The 13,551-nt window shown below is 37.6% G+C and overlaps 1 protein-coding gene across 3 annotated transcripts in view; it reads left to right on the plus strand.

The window, feature by feature from the left end:
• Positions 1–10,564, plus strand: part of INTU (inturned planar cell polarity protein) — a 72,301-nt gene extending 61,737 nt beyond the window's left edge. For 2 of the 3 annotated variants that reach the window (XM_027103668.1, XM_027103669.1), the window contains exons 14-16: positions 1,941–2,130; positions 4,862–5,019; positions 7,517–10,564. In XM_027103668.1, coding sequence (XP_026959469.1) covers positions 1,941–2,130; positions 4,862–5,019; positions 7,517–7,628 — 460 coding nt within the window. In that variant the 3' untranslated portion in view covers positions 7,629–10,564. Of the gene's footprint in view, positions 1–1,940; positions 2,131–4,861; positions 5,020–7,516 lie in introns of those variants that run through there. The other variant, XM_027103670.1, reaches the window with a different exon arrangement.
• Positions 10,565–13,551: the final 2,987 nt, after the last annotated feature.

The following is a 13,551-nucleotide window of genomic DNA, read 5'->3' on the forward strand; positions in this document are numbered from 1 at the left end:
ATATATAACATACTAAAAACAATAATATACAGAAAACATTTCATTCAGTAACCAAATCCTATCCATTCTGCATGGATTCAACCCCTAATGATCCTACCCTAGATCAAGCTCCTATTCTCTCACCTGGTTTATTGCAATGGGCTCCCAACTCCCAGCCTACCCTGAATCCATTCTCTGTGTACGAGTGACCTTTCTGAAGAACTACTCTGATTTAATCTACATTTTTTTGAACAAATATTTGTCTTCCCAGTGAGTAATTGCTTGTTTGATGATTTTTAAACTTTTGGTTTATACACTGAGTGAGATAATATACACTGAGTTGATTTATGGTTTTCAAGCACTAGACCTACTCATTTTGTCATGGGGTTGTTTTCAGAGAAAATTAAAGAAGTTAACACAAATGTTAATTCTAAACTTCCCTAAATAGGAATCTTATTAATTAATGATTCCTATTAAGAATTAATGATTCTTATTAAGAATCATTTCTGTTCTATACCTTTTCTTGAATTTGGTGACCTCAGGATTAAAATGTATGTTTTAAATCATTTTCCCTTTTGAATAATTATAATTTTTTTCATTTTGATTATTTTTTACTTGATTGAAAAAATATCCGCCACCAGTATTAATGAGCCAAACACCCTATGGAAAAGTATGAGAAAAATTTGTAGATGACCTCCTTCCCTGCCTATCCCTGGTCTCTAAAGAGAACCAAGAGCATTAGTTAGTGATCAAAAGTTATTCTGATCTTGCTGCCTAATTAACAGTTTAACAGGAATTTGGTTATCATGGATGATTGAGGCAGTATTTAGGCTAAGAGCTGAAATATGCCTTTGCTTTGCCTCTGTGCTATGGCTGGAAGAAAAATCAACTAAATGAATTTTTTTAATAGACATTAGAATGAGAATACATTGTTCAGCCTGAGCGAGATGCAGCTGGGGAATTGCTGTCCATATATTTAAAGATTGCCAATCAGGAAAAAGCAAGGTATAGTGGAGCAGAGTCAGTTAAGCTCTGACACTTAGCTATGTGACCTCAAACAAGTTAATCCAAGTCCTCTGAACATTGATTTCCTCACGGTTGCAATGAAGATAGTAATGTTTAATATCTTACAGGGTCATTATGAGAATTAAGTCTAAGGTATTTTAAAGCATCTACCCTGGAACATAGAAGACATTCAGTATATGATAACTATTGCCATTATTTCACTGTTGCCGTTATTGTTGCTCTTTAGCTCTTCTTACCGCTGGTAGAAATAAGCAGTATTTATAGGTTCTGCTGGCCTGTCTGAGATCTCAGTAGGGGAAGAAAGGATGGAGAAGAAGAATGGAGAAGTGAAAATAGTAAGAGAACATAGAAGAGAAGGAAGACTGTAATGATAAGAAGTAGTAGAATACTTCTAGCAATTGCCATGGTATTCTAGAATATTAACTCAGCTTTGCAGTTGGTAATAATAATTTTATTTTTCTTCAGGACCATCAGTTTGACTATCGTGGTAAGAGACTTTAATGCTACTAACTGAAAAGCTTAGTTTATTGGAAGGTATTTTTATTTGTGGTCCACGCTAGACATACCTTGTTTATGGCTTGTAGATATCTGGCCCAGACATGGGCTGAGTTATTCATTACCAACCATGGAAAAAGAGGAGTTTAGCCAGTTTGGGTTGTTTAGCAAAGGGATGATTAAGTTACCTGCAAACGAATTGGTGTTTATTTATCCTTGCATAACATGTAGTGTTTGCCTCCATTAAGGGAATTGATAATAACCCTAGCCTGTATTCCAGATAAGGAGGAAGAAGGAATTCAATGTTTGGCCTAGTTTCCCTTCCCTAATTACACTCCTAATATTCTATTGTAGTTAAAAGTTTATTAGATGTCTACAGCATTCAAAATGAAGCAACATTTTTAAGTTTACTTCTAATATCTTTTTTTTTTCTTTTCAAGATTGACATCTGGTCCTGAGAACACACTTTTCCACTATGTCGCTTTAGAAACAGTGCAAGGGATCTTTATTACTCCTACCCATGAAGAGGTGGCACAGCTAAGTGGCTCTATCCATCCTCAGCTGATAAAAAATTTCCATCAGTGTTGTCTCTCCATTCGTGCAGTTTTCCAACAGACACTGGTTGAAGAGGTAGGGCACTGCTATAAATATAATTTTCTGCCAGTTTATTTCCAGACCTCTAAATATTCTCTCTAAAACTCTTTAATCAATATGTCCAGCAATGACTATTTTCATTTATTTTTTTTTAACAGTCATTCCATCTACCTTGAATGCCAAAGGATTATATTCACTGTACTTAACTTTAAAACTTTGTTTCATAATTCTGAGTTTGACGTCCCAGATTACTATTTCAGGAAACGGTGGACCTGTGTGTTTTCTGTAGCAAAGTAGAACATAGTTTGTAATGTAAACTTGCCTCCCATATTTGACCCAACCATTTCTCAGACAGTTATCTCTACCACTTGGTAACTGATAATTCTTTAAGTATTCAACCAGCAGGATAAGGTATTTTGGAACAAAATGGAATAAAGTGTAGCAGTAGGTGCAATACTGTTATGTTTCAGCCACTTGGTTGCTTGCTTGCTTGCTTGCTTGCTTTTCAATCCAGGATGAAGTTTCATTTAATATTGTACCTCTGGATAAGTAGTAATGTTGTATACAATTAAAATATCAATTAGATAGTTTTAATAGCAGGGAAAGATAAGTATTGATTTCTTGAAAAGGATAAACATGCAGAAGTTTATTTGTGACTGGTCAAACATCATACTGCCAAAAAAAAAAAAAAAAAAAACCTCCCTGAAGAATGATTGTAATGCACATAGCAATACGTGTACTAAGGATGCTAAATTTGTGAAGAATTTAGGCTTAAAGGTAGAAGAACATTGGGCTGGGAGTAAGGAATCCTGGACTGAGCCTTATTAACTCTTCCTATTTTCTCAGCTATAAAGTGAGTGAGCTGAATTATATCATCTCTTAGGACTCATTCAGCAGTAAAATTCTTTGTCTTACAGGATTTCTTCTTCGAGCTATCAGAAATTGGTATTCAACAAAATGTTATATTTGACTATATATCTCTATGTGCTTTGCATTCTTAGGCTCCTCCTTTCCTGTTTAACATATTGATAGATTCTATAAGGTTTATTTCATTAACTTATTTAGTAATATTTGGTAATATAAATTAGGCTTCCCCATATTATTTAAATATTGAGGTACCTACTACACACCAGATACTACTCAAGATGCTGGGGATACAGCAGTGAACAAAACAAAGTCTCTTTCCTCATGAAGCCTGTATTCTAACAGGGGAGGCTAATGAATTAGCAAGCAGTGTAATATATCAGGTAGGGTAAGTTTCAAGAGGAGTAATAAAACAGAGTAAGGTTGAGAGGTGGGGGTAACTATTTTGGAAGATGCCTCTGATCATGTCAAGTAATATTTGAACAGAGACCTGAATAAAGTGAGGGACCAAGCCATGTGGCAGATGTGGAGGCACAGCTTCCAGGCAGAAGGAACAGCAAGTACAAAGCCACAGAGGTAGGGTGGCTGAGACAGCCCTGTAATGGGCTGAGTAGGGAGAAGACTGGTAGGAGTTGAGATGGCAAAGGTAGCAGGGCCAGGTCATGCATGGCCCAATAGATTAGGGAGTCTGGGCTTTGTTTAGAAGAAGATGGGAGGTTCTTGGGCAGTTCTGAGCAGAGCAGGGACATGACATGATCCTTAGTTTTGAAAGGATCACTCATGCTACTGTGAACGAGCTTGTAGGGTAGAGAAGGTGGAGGCAGGGACCAGTTAGGAGCTGTGGAAACTCTCAAAGCAAGAAGTCAGTGGCCTCTGGATCTTGAATATATTTTGGAGGATGAGCCAAAAGGATTTGCTGATGTCTTAAATAAGTATTTTGAGAGAAAGAGCAGAATCAAGGATCACTCCACTGTTTTGGCCTGAGCTTTACAAAAAGTCTTTATATTCCAAATGAGTCACTGGTTTGCTAATGATTTGATCAGTGGGAAATTTAGAGTATGCTTTAGAGGAAGAGACAATACTGCTTTAAGTATATGTGTTTTAAGTATATTACAAAATCATCTATTCATTTAGTAACTCATTAGTAATCTGTTCATTAAGCACCTACTGTGTACCAAGCACAGCTGCTTTCAAAGAATACAAAGATGAATAGCATATTTTGTCTGCCCTGGAAAAGAGATTTTAATGTACTGGGAAAAACAAACCTATAAACTGCTGATATAATATAGTGTAACTACTAATAAGGTAGGACTATGAACAAAATGTTCCCTTGGAGAGTCAAGAGAGACTTTATCCGTGAAGTCTCTTTTAGGAGATGGTGTTTCAAGTAAGTATGAGGGGACTTCCCTGGTGGCACAGTGGTTAAGAATCAGCCTGCCAGTGCAGGGAACACAGGTTCGAGCCCTGGTCCCAGAAGATCCCATATGCCGCGGAGCAGCTAAGCCCGTGCGCCACAACTACTGAGCCTGTGCTCTGGAGCCTGCGAGCCATAACTGCTGAGCCTGTGCACCACAACTACTGAAGCCCGTGCGCCTGGAGCCCGTGCTCTGCAACAAGAGAAGCCACAGCAATGAGAAACCCACGCACCGCAACAAAGAGTAGCCCCCGCTCGCCGCGTGCAGCAATGAAGACCCAACGCAGCCAAAAATAAATAAATAAACAAATAAATAAATGTATAAAAAATAATAATAAAGTAAGTATGAGGAAGAATAGAAATTTTCCTGCAGGTAAAGAGAAGAATGTCATTGCAGGCACTTAAAGTATTACGATCAACCAATTCAAATCTATATATAAAACGTTTTAAAGTAACCAGTTAATATTAATAATACCTATTAATTTACAGAAGAAGAAAGCACTAAATGGTGGAGATCATTCAGGTTCTACAAATTCAGTGTCTTCTCTCAACCCTGTGAAAGAACATGGTGTATTGTTTGAATGCTCACCTGAAAACTGGACTGATCAGAGAAAAACACCACCAGTTATGGCTTACTGGGTAGTAGGGTAAGTGGAAAAAAATATTAAAAAGTGACAGGAAAGTGGTAATGGAGATAAACATGTTCAGATATAGGCATGGAATTATTAATCTAACTATAATATTTTAATGTATTTTAGAATTTTACTTTATTTCCTAAGTATCTCCTTTAAATTGCTCCCAACTCTTTTTCTGTTACCAAAAAAAAGAAGAAAACGTATTCAGTTATCTTACAAAATTGTATTAGTCATACACTAAAAGGTAATGAGTTCACACTTTCACTGCTATTTCCTTCTCTCTGTCCCTACTTCTTTTTTTTTTTTTTTTTTTTGCGATACGCGGGCCTCTCACTGTTGTGGCCTCTCCCGTTGCGGAGCACAGGCTCTGGACTCACAGGCTCAGCAGCCATGGCTCATGGGCCCAGCCGCTCCACGGCATGTGGGATCTTCCCGGATCGGGGCATGAACCCATGTCCCCTGCATCGGCAGGTGGACTCCCAACCACTGCGCCACCAGAGAAGCCCCTGTCCCTACTTCCTTTCTTCCCTCTCTCCTCCTTTCTTTCCCTCTTCTCTTCCCCTCTCCTTCTCCTACCCCCAACTAACTACAAGACCCTGCCCTCCCTGGCCCCTGCCCACCTGTCTGTTTCCACCTCCTGTCACTCTCTTCCTCCGTCCACTGTGCACAGTTACATTGGATGGGGGATGGTCTACTTCTTCACCTTTGCATATCTGGCTCCTGGGTATTCAGACCAGTGCTAGCATGCCATCCCCTGTTAAAGAGACAAGCCATGATCTCTTGCCCACATTAAAGTGGCTACTTGGTTATTCTCTATCGCCGCTTTATTCTTAATTTTCTTGTTTGTTTATGATCTTTCTCCCCCTCACTAGAATGTCAGCTTTATGAGGTCAGGAATTGATCTGTCTTGTCCACCACTGGCACCTGCAACAGCACCTGGCACACAGTCACTTGATAAATATGTAAGGATTTAGTAAATGGAGCTGTGCTTGGCAAAATGTGGTGGTGGGTAGGTGGACTGGCAAACGCAAAGCTAAACACAGTCATTGCATCTGATGGTCTTACATCTAGCAGAAGAAATATGAAACATGCTTAAATACCTATGTATATATGGATGCATATTCTATGGAGATAGAGAGAAAGATACTGGCTATGTATAATAAATGAGGTAATACAACCAAACACTCTGGGAATTCCGAGGAAGGGGGCAAATCTAAGCTGAGATTATAAAGAAAGGCTTAGAGGTTCCATTGATCTGCTTTAGAAAATGAATTGGATTTGGATAGAGCATCCTAGGAAAAGGATGGGATGAATAAAGATCCAAACAAGGGAAATCATAAGGCATGGCAGTGAGTAGACTGGTTTGCTAGAATGGTAGGGGAATAGCATATGCAAAGATGAAGTGAAAGATCAAGCTGGAAAGCTAAGTTAGGACCACTGCAGAGAGCTTTCAATTCCTGACTAAGGAATTGAATTTTGAGGGAAATATTGAGCCACTGACAGTTCTTTGAGTTGCGGTAGAGAATTGGTGGAGGAATGAGCACAGAGTAAGGTGGGACTAATGTTACTGGACACCTATCATATAGTACTAAGCTGTATGACAAACGCTTTACAAAGGTTATCCAAAGCAGTAATTCCCATGTGCTGGTCCACGGGATTTATAATCACCTGAGTCACTTATTAAAATCAGAGATGCCTGCACCCCACCCCAGACCTACTGAACCATAATCTATGGGAGTGGGACTCTGTATGTTTAGTAAGCTCACTTGAGATTCTGATGTGTAACCAACCAAGCTTGGGAGCATCAGCATGATCAAAACTCAGTGTAGTGTGATCAGAGCTGTGCTATTGGAAGATCAAGCTGGAAACAGCGTATGAAAACAGTGTGGACACAGGAGAGAACAGAGATAAGAAGACCAGTTAGGCACACATGCAGGTGTACAGTGGAGCCTTAACTACATTCACAATTGGAATTGAAAAAAATCAATAGGTGTTGAATTATGACGTTGCTGATCTATGTAGAATAGAGAAATTTAAGGCAGTCACGCAGAACTACACCTGATTTAAATGGCTTGATTTGTATACATTAGTATTGATTAAATAGACTAAAATTTTAACTCTTTAAGACAATCAAAGTTTCAATGTTAATCCCAATTCAATGTCTAATAACTATTGTACTTAGAATGATGGTACACCATTGGCTGTATTGTAATAATAATGACTACATTTAATACTTTAAAACTGAGGGACATGATTATACATATTGATAAAATAGGCTTTTTACACTCTGGAAAAATAAACATAATTGACCTAAGGCATATATTATTTATTTTATAATAAATCTAGCTGCATTTCCCCCTACTGTAGATTTAGATTAGTGGTTTTGAATTTACTACTTATTCTTTCAGAAACAAAAAAATTAAGTAAAATAAATTGAAGAGTTGGAGTCTTTTTCCTTTGTTTTTTGTTTTTGGAATTTCTGAAATGAGTGTGTTCTTTTCCTCTACAGGAGGCTCTTTCTTCATCCCAGACTTCAAGAACTTTACGTCTGTTTTCATGACTCAGTCACAGAAATTGCCATTGAAATGGCTTTTAAATTGTTCTTTGGATTAACCTTGTAGCTGTGTTTTCTTGTTGTACAGCAGCACTGCACAGACCATAAAGTAGTGTTAGAACTGCTGAAATCCATTCACAAAGAGATAAGGTTTAACTTCTTTCCTCTGTTCAATACTGAACATAAGATTGTTAAAGACTGAGATGATATGCTGCTGGATTTGATGCACTAAATCTTTTTGTGAGACTTTTGAAGAAGATACTTGATCAAAATATGAAGAAGGGATTGTTAACTTATTTCCATTTTGGTATATACCATTAATTTATTTACTAGTTTGAAATACTGTGATGTGTTTTATGTAAAATTAACATAGGAATGTTTATCTGGGAAAAATACCCAATTCGTTGTATATTTTTCTTAAGACTAATATTGATATCTGGCGAAACAATCATGAAATTGGGAGGAGGTGACCAGGTTCTGTAACTGATTAGTGCTGTGACCATGAGCAAGTTGTTGTACCTCTGTGAGCTCAGAGTTTTCATGTACAAATGAAATGATTGCTTTGAGGTGTCTAAAGACCCTCTTAAGTATAAAATGTGCAATTTTTTCCCTCTTGCCTATTGTTTGGTACCTAAATTTGTAATGTCCAAGTACTGATTCCTTCTTAGATCAGATACTTTTCTTTAGTTTAGGTGTTTTAGTAGATACCTCACAGTGGGGGAAGAGAGGATTGAAAATTAAACTTTATTTATTTGATTTTCTTTACTCTTCCAGGTCAATTCTATTTTGACTAGGATATATTTTTTTAAACTATTTGTCCATAAACTTTCATTGTTTTTCTCTTTGTTGAAATATATTCAGGTATACACACACATTTTATGCAAGTTCATGAATTTTGGGAAAGTTGTATGTAAACCTTTTTTAAAAACCTAATCATGTTGAAAACACTGAAAAAGCTGACTAAAGAAATTCTATGGCGACTTTTTTTGTTCAATACAAATTTTTGCCTTACAAGTATGGATCATTATGTATTGGGTTTTCCCAAAGGGGGACATTTTAATGAACAATAGTTTACTCGACTTTGAGTAGAGAAAGAAAAGTACTAAGATGAGAATTTTCATTGGCTGTCAGAATTTGGTGGATTGAAAGAAAGGAAGAACATGACAATTCTTAATTGACATTTACCCAATGGATTCTATTGAAGTCTCAGATGCCCCCAAGACTTTAAAATACTGGGTTCTTTATCCTTCAGAACTTAACTTTGGAAGGCAAATTATGTCGGCACATCTAAAGCCAGTCCCTTGCCTTTCCCCTACCTCAAACGTGAGACCTCCAGCTTACTCTGAATTAACTGCAAAATGTAGTGAATGCACCATTTGAAACATTTGGTCTTAGAAGAAACACTATTATTCCTCTGTCATGAGTTTAAGAGATTTTCACCCAGTCATTTAAGATGCAAACCACTATACTTGTCCCATTAGTGACTTGTGGGCCTTAATTTTGGCATTCAAAACAGGGAAAGAAACTTTGGTTCTTGAAATGTAGAAAATGGCTTGCAATATCCTCCCCCTTAAGATTATAATATTGGTCAAATGGTAGATAGACTCTTTACTACTGTCTTAGGACTGCTTGTGTACATATATAGGTACTGAGGTATTATTTAAAAGTATTTAGTAAATGTCTTAAATTTCTTGATATGTCCTCCAAAACAGCATGAGCTATTTTTAATACTGGGAATTATTTATAAATGCAGCTATTGATCACCTCAGATTTTCAAACAGACTGAACTAAGACTTGGGATTTTACCATCAGGAACTTTTTGTTTCATTTAATGAAATTTTGGTTTGTTGAACTGCTTTCCTGGTGTCAAAGAATCATGAGACCACCATTTAATAACTGAAATAAAAAGACAAAGCAGACTACTGATGGTAATAAGGGCAAAGTCATTTGCAACATTGTAGATATGCTCTGTAATGACCATGTTGCAGAGACATTACATTTTTAAGAAATAAAACTAAACATTATCTTGGCTTTTATCTCTAAATGGATATCAAAATAAGCATTATAAGTTAACTTAGCTGCCCATTTTTCCATATGTATTCAGACTCACATCTGAACACACATAATCAGATCAGTCTGATTATTAGACAAGAAGTGCCTATCTGCCATTTTATTAAATAAAGAGGGACAAAGAATATTTTAGCAGATATAGAAGCATTCTTAAGTTGGAGTTTATTAGCATCCTGCAAAAGTTCTTTTTTACCAAAGACTGTAATGCAAAAGCCTATATAACCAGCATTTAAAAAAAAAAAAAAAGTCAAGTGCTGTCTTACCACCATCACATATTTTTTAGCCCCACAAAATTACATTTTAGCTTCTAACCCCTTTCTCTTTCTTTATCACTCTTTGTTTCTTTTGGTCAGGTTAGAGAAGAGAATGTTTCTTATTTGTGCCAAGGGACCCTTGATGGTGATGCATGCTGGCAAGATAGTAAATTTGCAGTGCCTGCTTTTTTATATTTCTAATACAAATGGGAAAGGCTATGAAATCAATTTACTAGGTTTGTCCACTTTGAACATTCTTGAAAATAATATTGTGAATAATCATGTGTTGTCTGTGTGATTTCCCTCTAAATAGTGCCTGGCATATGCTATGTGCTATAAAAGTGTTAGCTGCTACTACTACTACTACTACCACCACCATTTATTATTATTATTATTAAATATCCATTGGTTGAAAACCATGGAGTCAGCTAAATCATACCTTCTACTGTACAAAATTTTGGAAAGCTAAGAAAAAGTATTCTGCACTAAACACTTTTAAAACGATGACTTATACTTTGGATATTTTAAAATATATTATTGAATGTTACTAAAACTTTAATCTGTATACTAAACTGTGTGGAAATAATTTAATTTTGTAGAGTTATACTTCTGTATTCTATATAATTGAAGATATTTTTATACTATATTGATAGTTTTTAATAAAGATGGTTTAGAGGTTTGTTTGCAGTTGTGTTGCCTTTTTGTCCATTCATCCTACCCTACAAACATTTATTACATTTCTGCTCTGTACCAAGCACTGTTCTGGATGCCAGAGATACAGCAGTGAACAAAACAGCTAAAAATCCCTACCCCCATAGAGCTTATGTTCCCATGGGGGAGGTAGACCACAAGTAACACAAATAAGTAACTATGTTGACAAAAGCTAAGAGAAAAAAAAAAGTGAAGCAAGAAAAATAAGATATGAGGTGTGGGAGACAGGGTGGCCAGGGAAAGTGGTGCTGAGGTGATCCCACATCTCAAGTAAGTGAGGAAACTAACCAAGCTGATTGCCAAGGAAAGAAGAGTGAACAGTGCAAAGGCCCTGAGACTCTATACTTTTAATATCAACATATAAATCACCAGAACTTTTTTCATTCCCTAAATCAGTAAATAAAATACAATGCAGCAAATTAAAATAAACATTTTCAGTTATATCTATTGAAAAGAGCTGATTCAGAGCTCTTAATAGGGTTAAAAAAAAAAGCTACACTTCTAAGTACTTTCACTTTTGCTGTCTCCTAACAAAGAATACATGTCAAAAGTAAGCTAGAGGATATCATAAAGGAATATGCTATGAACATGTCAACTACGGGGTCAAATGTCAGGGGAGAGGGGCAAGGGAGGCAAGAAAGGAAGGGACAGAAAATTGCCCTGGCAGAAGACTTGCTTTTGCGGCCTCCGAGATACTACGTTCCCTGTGACCAGAGATGGTTCTGTTGACCTCTCTTAGCACCTTAAAAAGACGGTCTGGCTTGGAGTGTGGTTCAGGCAATTCACCCTTTAAATTTCTCCCTAAGTCCTCCGAATTACCTTAAAAGAGAATGAAACATTTCATTTTTCAGATTTTTGCAGATAAAATGCCCATCATTTCTTGAATTTGCAATGGGTTTCACAAAGGATTTTGAAGTCAACACAATGAGAAAACTTTAAATTTTTCAAGCTAGGAATAATTAATGCAATTGCTTCAGAAAGATTAATCTGGCAGCAGCATGTAAAATGTAGAGACTCAGGCTGAAAAACCAGCTGAGTCAAATAAGCCACTATGGAAAGGAAGGTAGCACCAAACATGGTACCAGTAGGACTTGCCAACTAGCTTTACGTGAGGTAATCAAAATATTAACAGAATTCCTGCTCTGGAATCCTTCTGGCCTAAATATTTGTTTTTTAATTAGTGACAGGTACTATTAAAAGAGTTCGGACACACTTAAGATAATAAAGAAATGTAACCTCAAGTTCAAAAAAGCCAGTAACTCATCTCACATTTTATAGATGTGTTTCAAGACTGCAAGTCCTACAGAGTAAGAGATGATAAGATGGAATCTTCCTTTATTAGAAACCATCAAACAAGCTGTAAAGATGAATCAGGAATATATTCTTTTATTAATAATACTAAGACATTATTTGCCTGTTTCACTCATTAGCGTACAGTGGAGTTCTCCACCAGCTACATGTTGTGTGATATTGCAGCAAATGGAATGCAAAAGCAGCTATGTAAATCCAGCTGTCTTTTATTAAGCCAGACATTTAAAAAGACTTTCAAAAATATAAAACAAGGCTGTTCCCACTACGTTTTTTTGTTTGAAAATAGTTATTTTTTATTTTAAAATGTTTCTTATGTAGGGGTTTACTATTGTTACTTTAAATGAGTTGATTTTTAAACTTTTCTATTTCAATTTCTGAAATGGTTAATGTCAACACGTATCACCAAAACAGAAGCTTCTTTGTGGTCTTCAATGTTAAGAGTGAAAAGCTATCCTAAAATCAAAGTTTGTGGACCACTGTTCTCGAACAGGTCATTGATTCTCAGCCCTGCACATTAGAATTACCTGGGGAGGACTTCCCTGGTGGCGCAATGGTTAAGAATCCGCCTGCCAATGCAGGCGACACAGGTTCGAGCCTTGGTCTGGGAAGATCCCACGTGCCGTGGAGCAACTAAGCCTGTGTACCACAACTACTGAGCCTGTGCTCGAGAGCCCATGAGCCATAACTACTGAGCCCGAGTGCCACAACTACTGAAGCCCAGGTGCCTAGAGCCCATGCTCCGCAACAATAGGAAGCCCATGGGCAGCAACGAAGACCCAATGCAGCCAAAATTTAATTATTCCTAAAAAAGGAAGAAAAGAAAATACAAGGCTTAAAAAAAAAAAATCTAAAAAAAAAAAAGAATTACCTGGGGAATTCAAATTCAAATACAGACACCAGGGTTCACTTCTAGATATCCTGATTTAACAGGACCTAAGCCAATCATCAGTTAGACTAAACACTCCCCCACTCCCCACCTTTGAGTGTGCAGTCTGGCTTGAGCACCACTGCTCTATACAGAATTACCAATTTAAATAAAATACAGGAGAAAGAGGAACATCTTGTGTTATGGGGTGCAGTCAGTAAAACCAGACAGTGACTAGACAAATGACCCCTGCTAAATTAGACGAGCAGAAATTAAAGCAATTTCTAACAGAAGGTGTAAGGCAGTGGTCCTCAACCTTTTTGGCACCAAGGCCCAGTTTCATGCAAGACAATTTTTCCGAGGACAGGGAAGCTGGGGATGGTTCAGGCAGTAAGGTCAGCGATGGTTCAGGCGGTACTTCCAGCGATGGGGAGCGGCAGATGAAGCTTCGCTGGATAGCCCGCTGCTCACCCCCTGCTCTGCCGCAGGGTTCTTAACAGGCGGCGTCCCAGTACCTGGCCTAAGGGTTACCCTGGGAACTAAAACTAAACTCGGTTAATCCCACACAGTTGGTTTATTGCTCTGTCCTGGTGTGGGCTACTAAATTTCCTTATACAGAACTGGTTTTCCCGCGACCGTTCCCGCACCTTCCTGGGTCAGAACCCACTGGCCTCCTAGCCCTGCCTGCCGCAAGGACAGCCCCGCACCAACACTTGCCAAGACACTTTAAGAGACTTGCACCACGCGGAGTAGCCACGTGTCGGGAGTCACGTGGCCGG

The sequence above is a fragment of the Aethalodelphis obliquidens genome, unplaced genomic scaffold (assembly GCF_003676395.1).
Source record: "Aethalodelphis obliquidens isolate GAN/ISIS:26980383/991018 unplaced genomic scaffold, ASM367639v1 scaffold6, whole genome shotgun sequence".
In the NCBI taxonomy this organism is placed as follows: domain Eukaryota; kingdom Metazoa; phylum Chordata; class Mammalia; order Artiodactyla; family Delphinidae; genus Aethalodelphis; species Aethalodelphis obliquidens.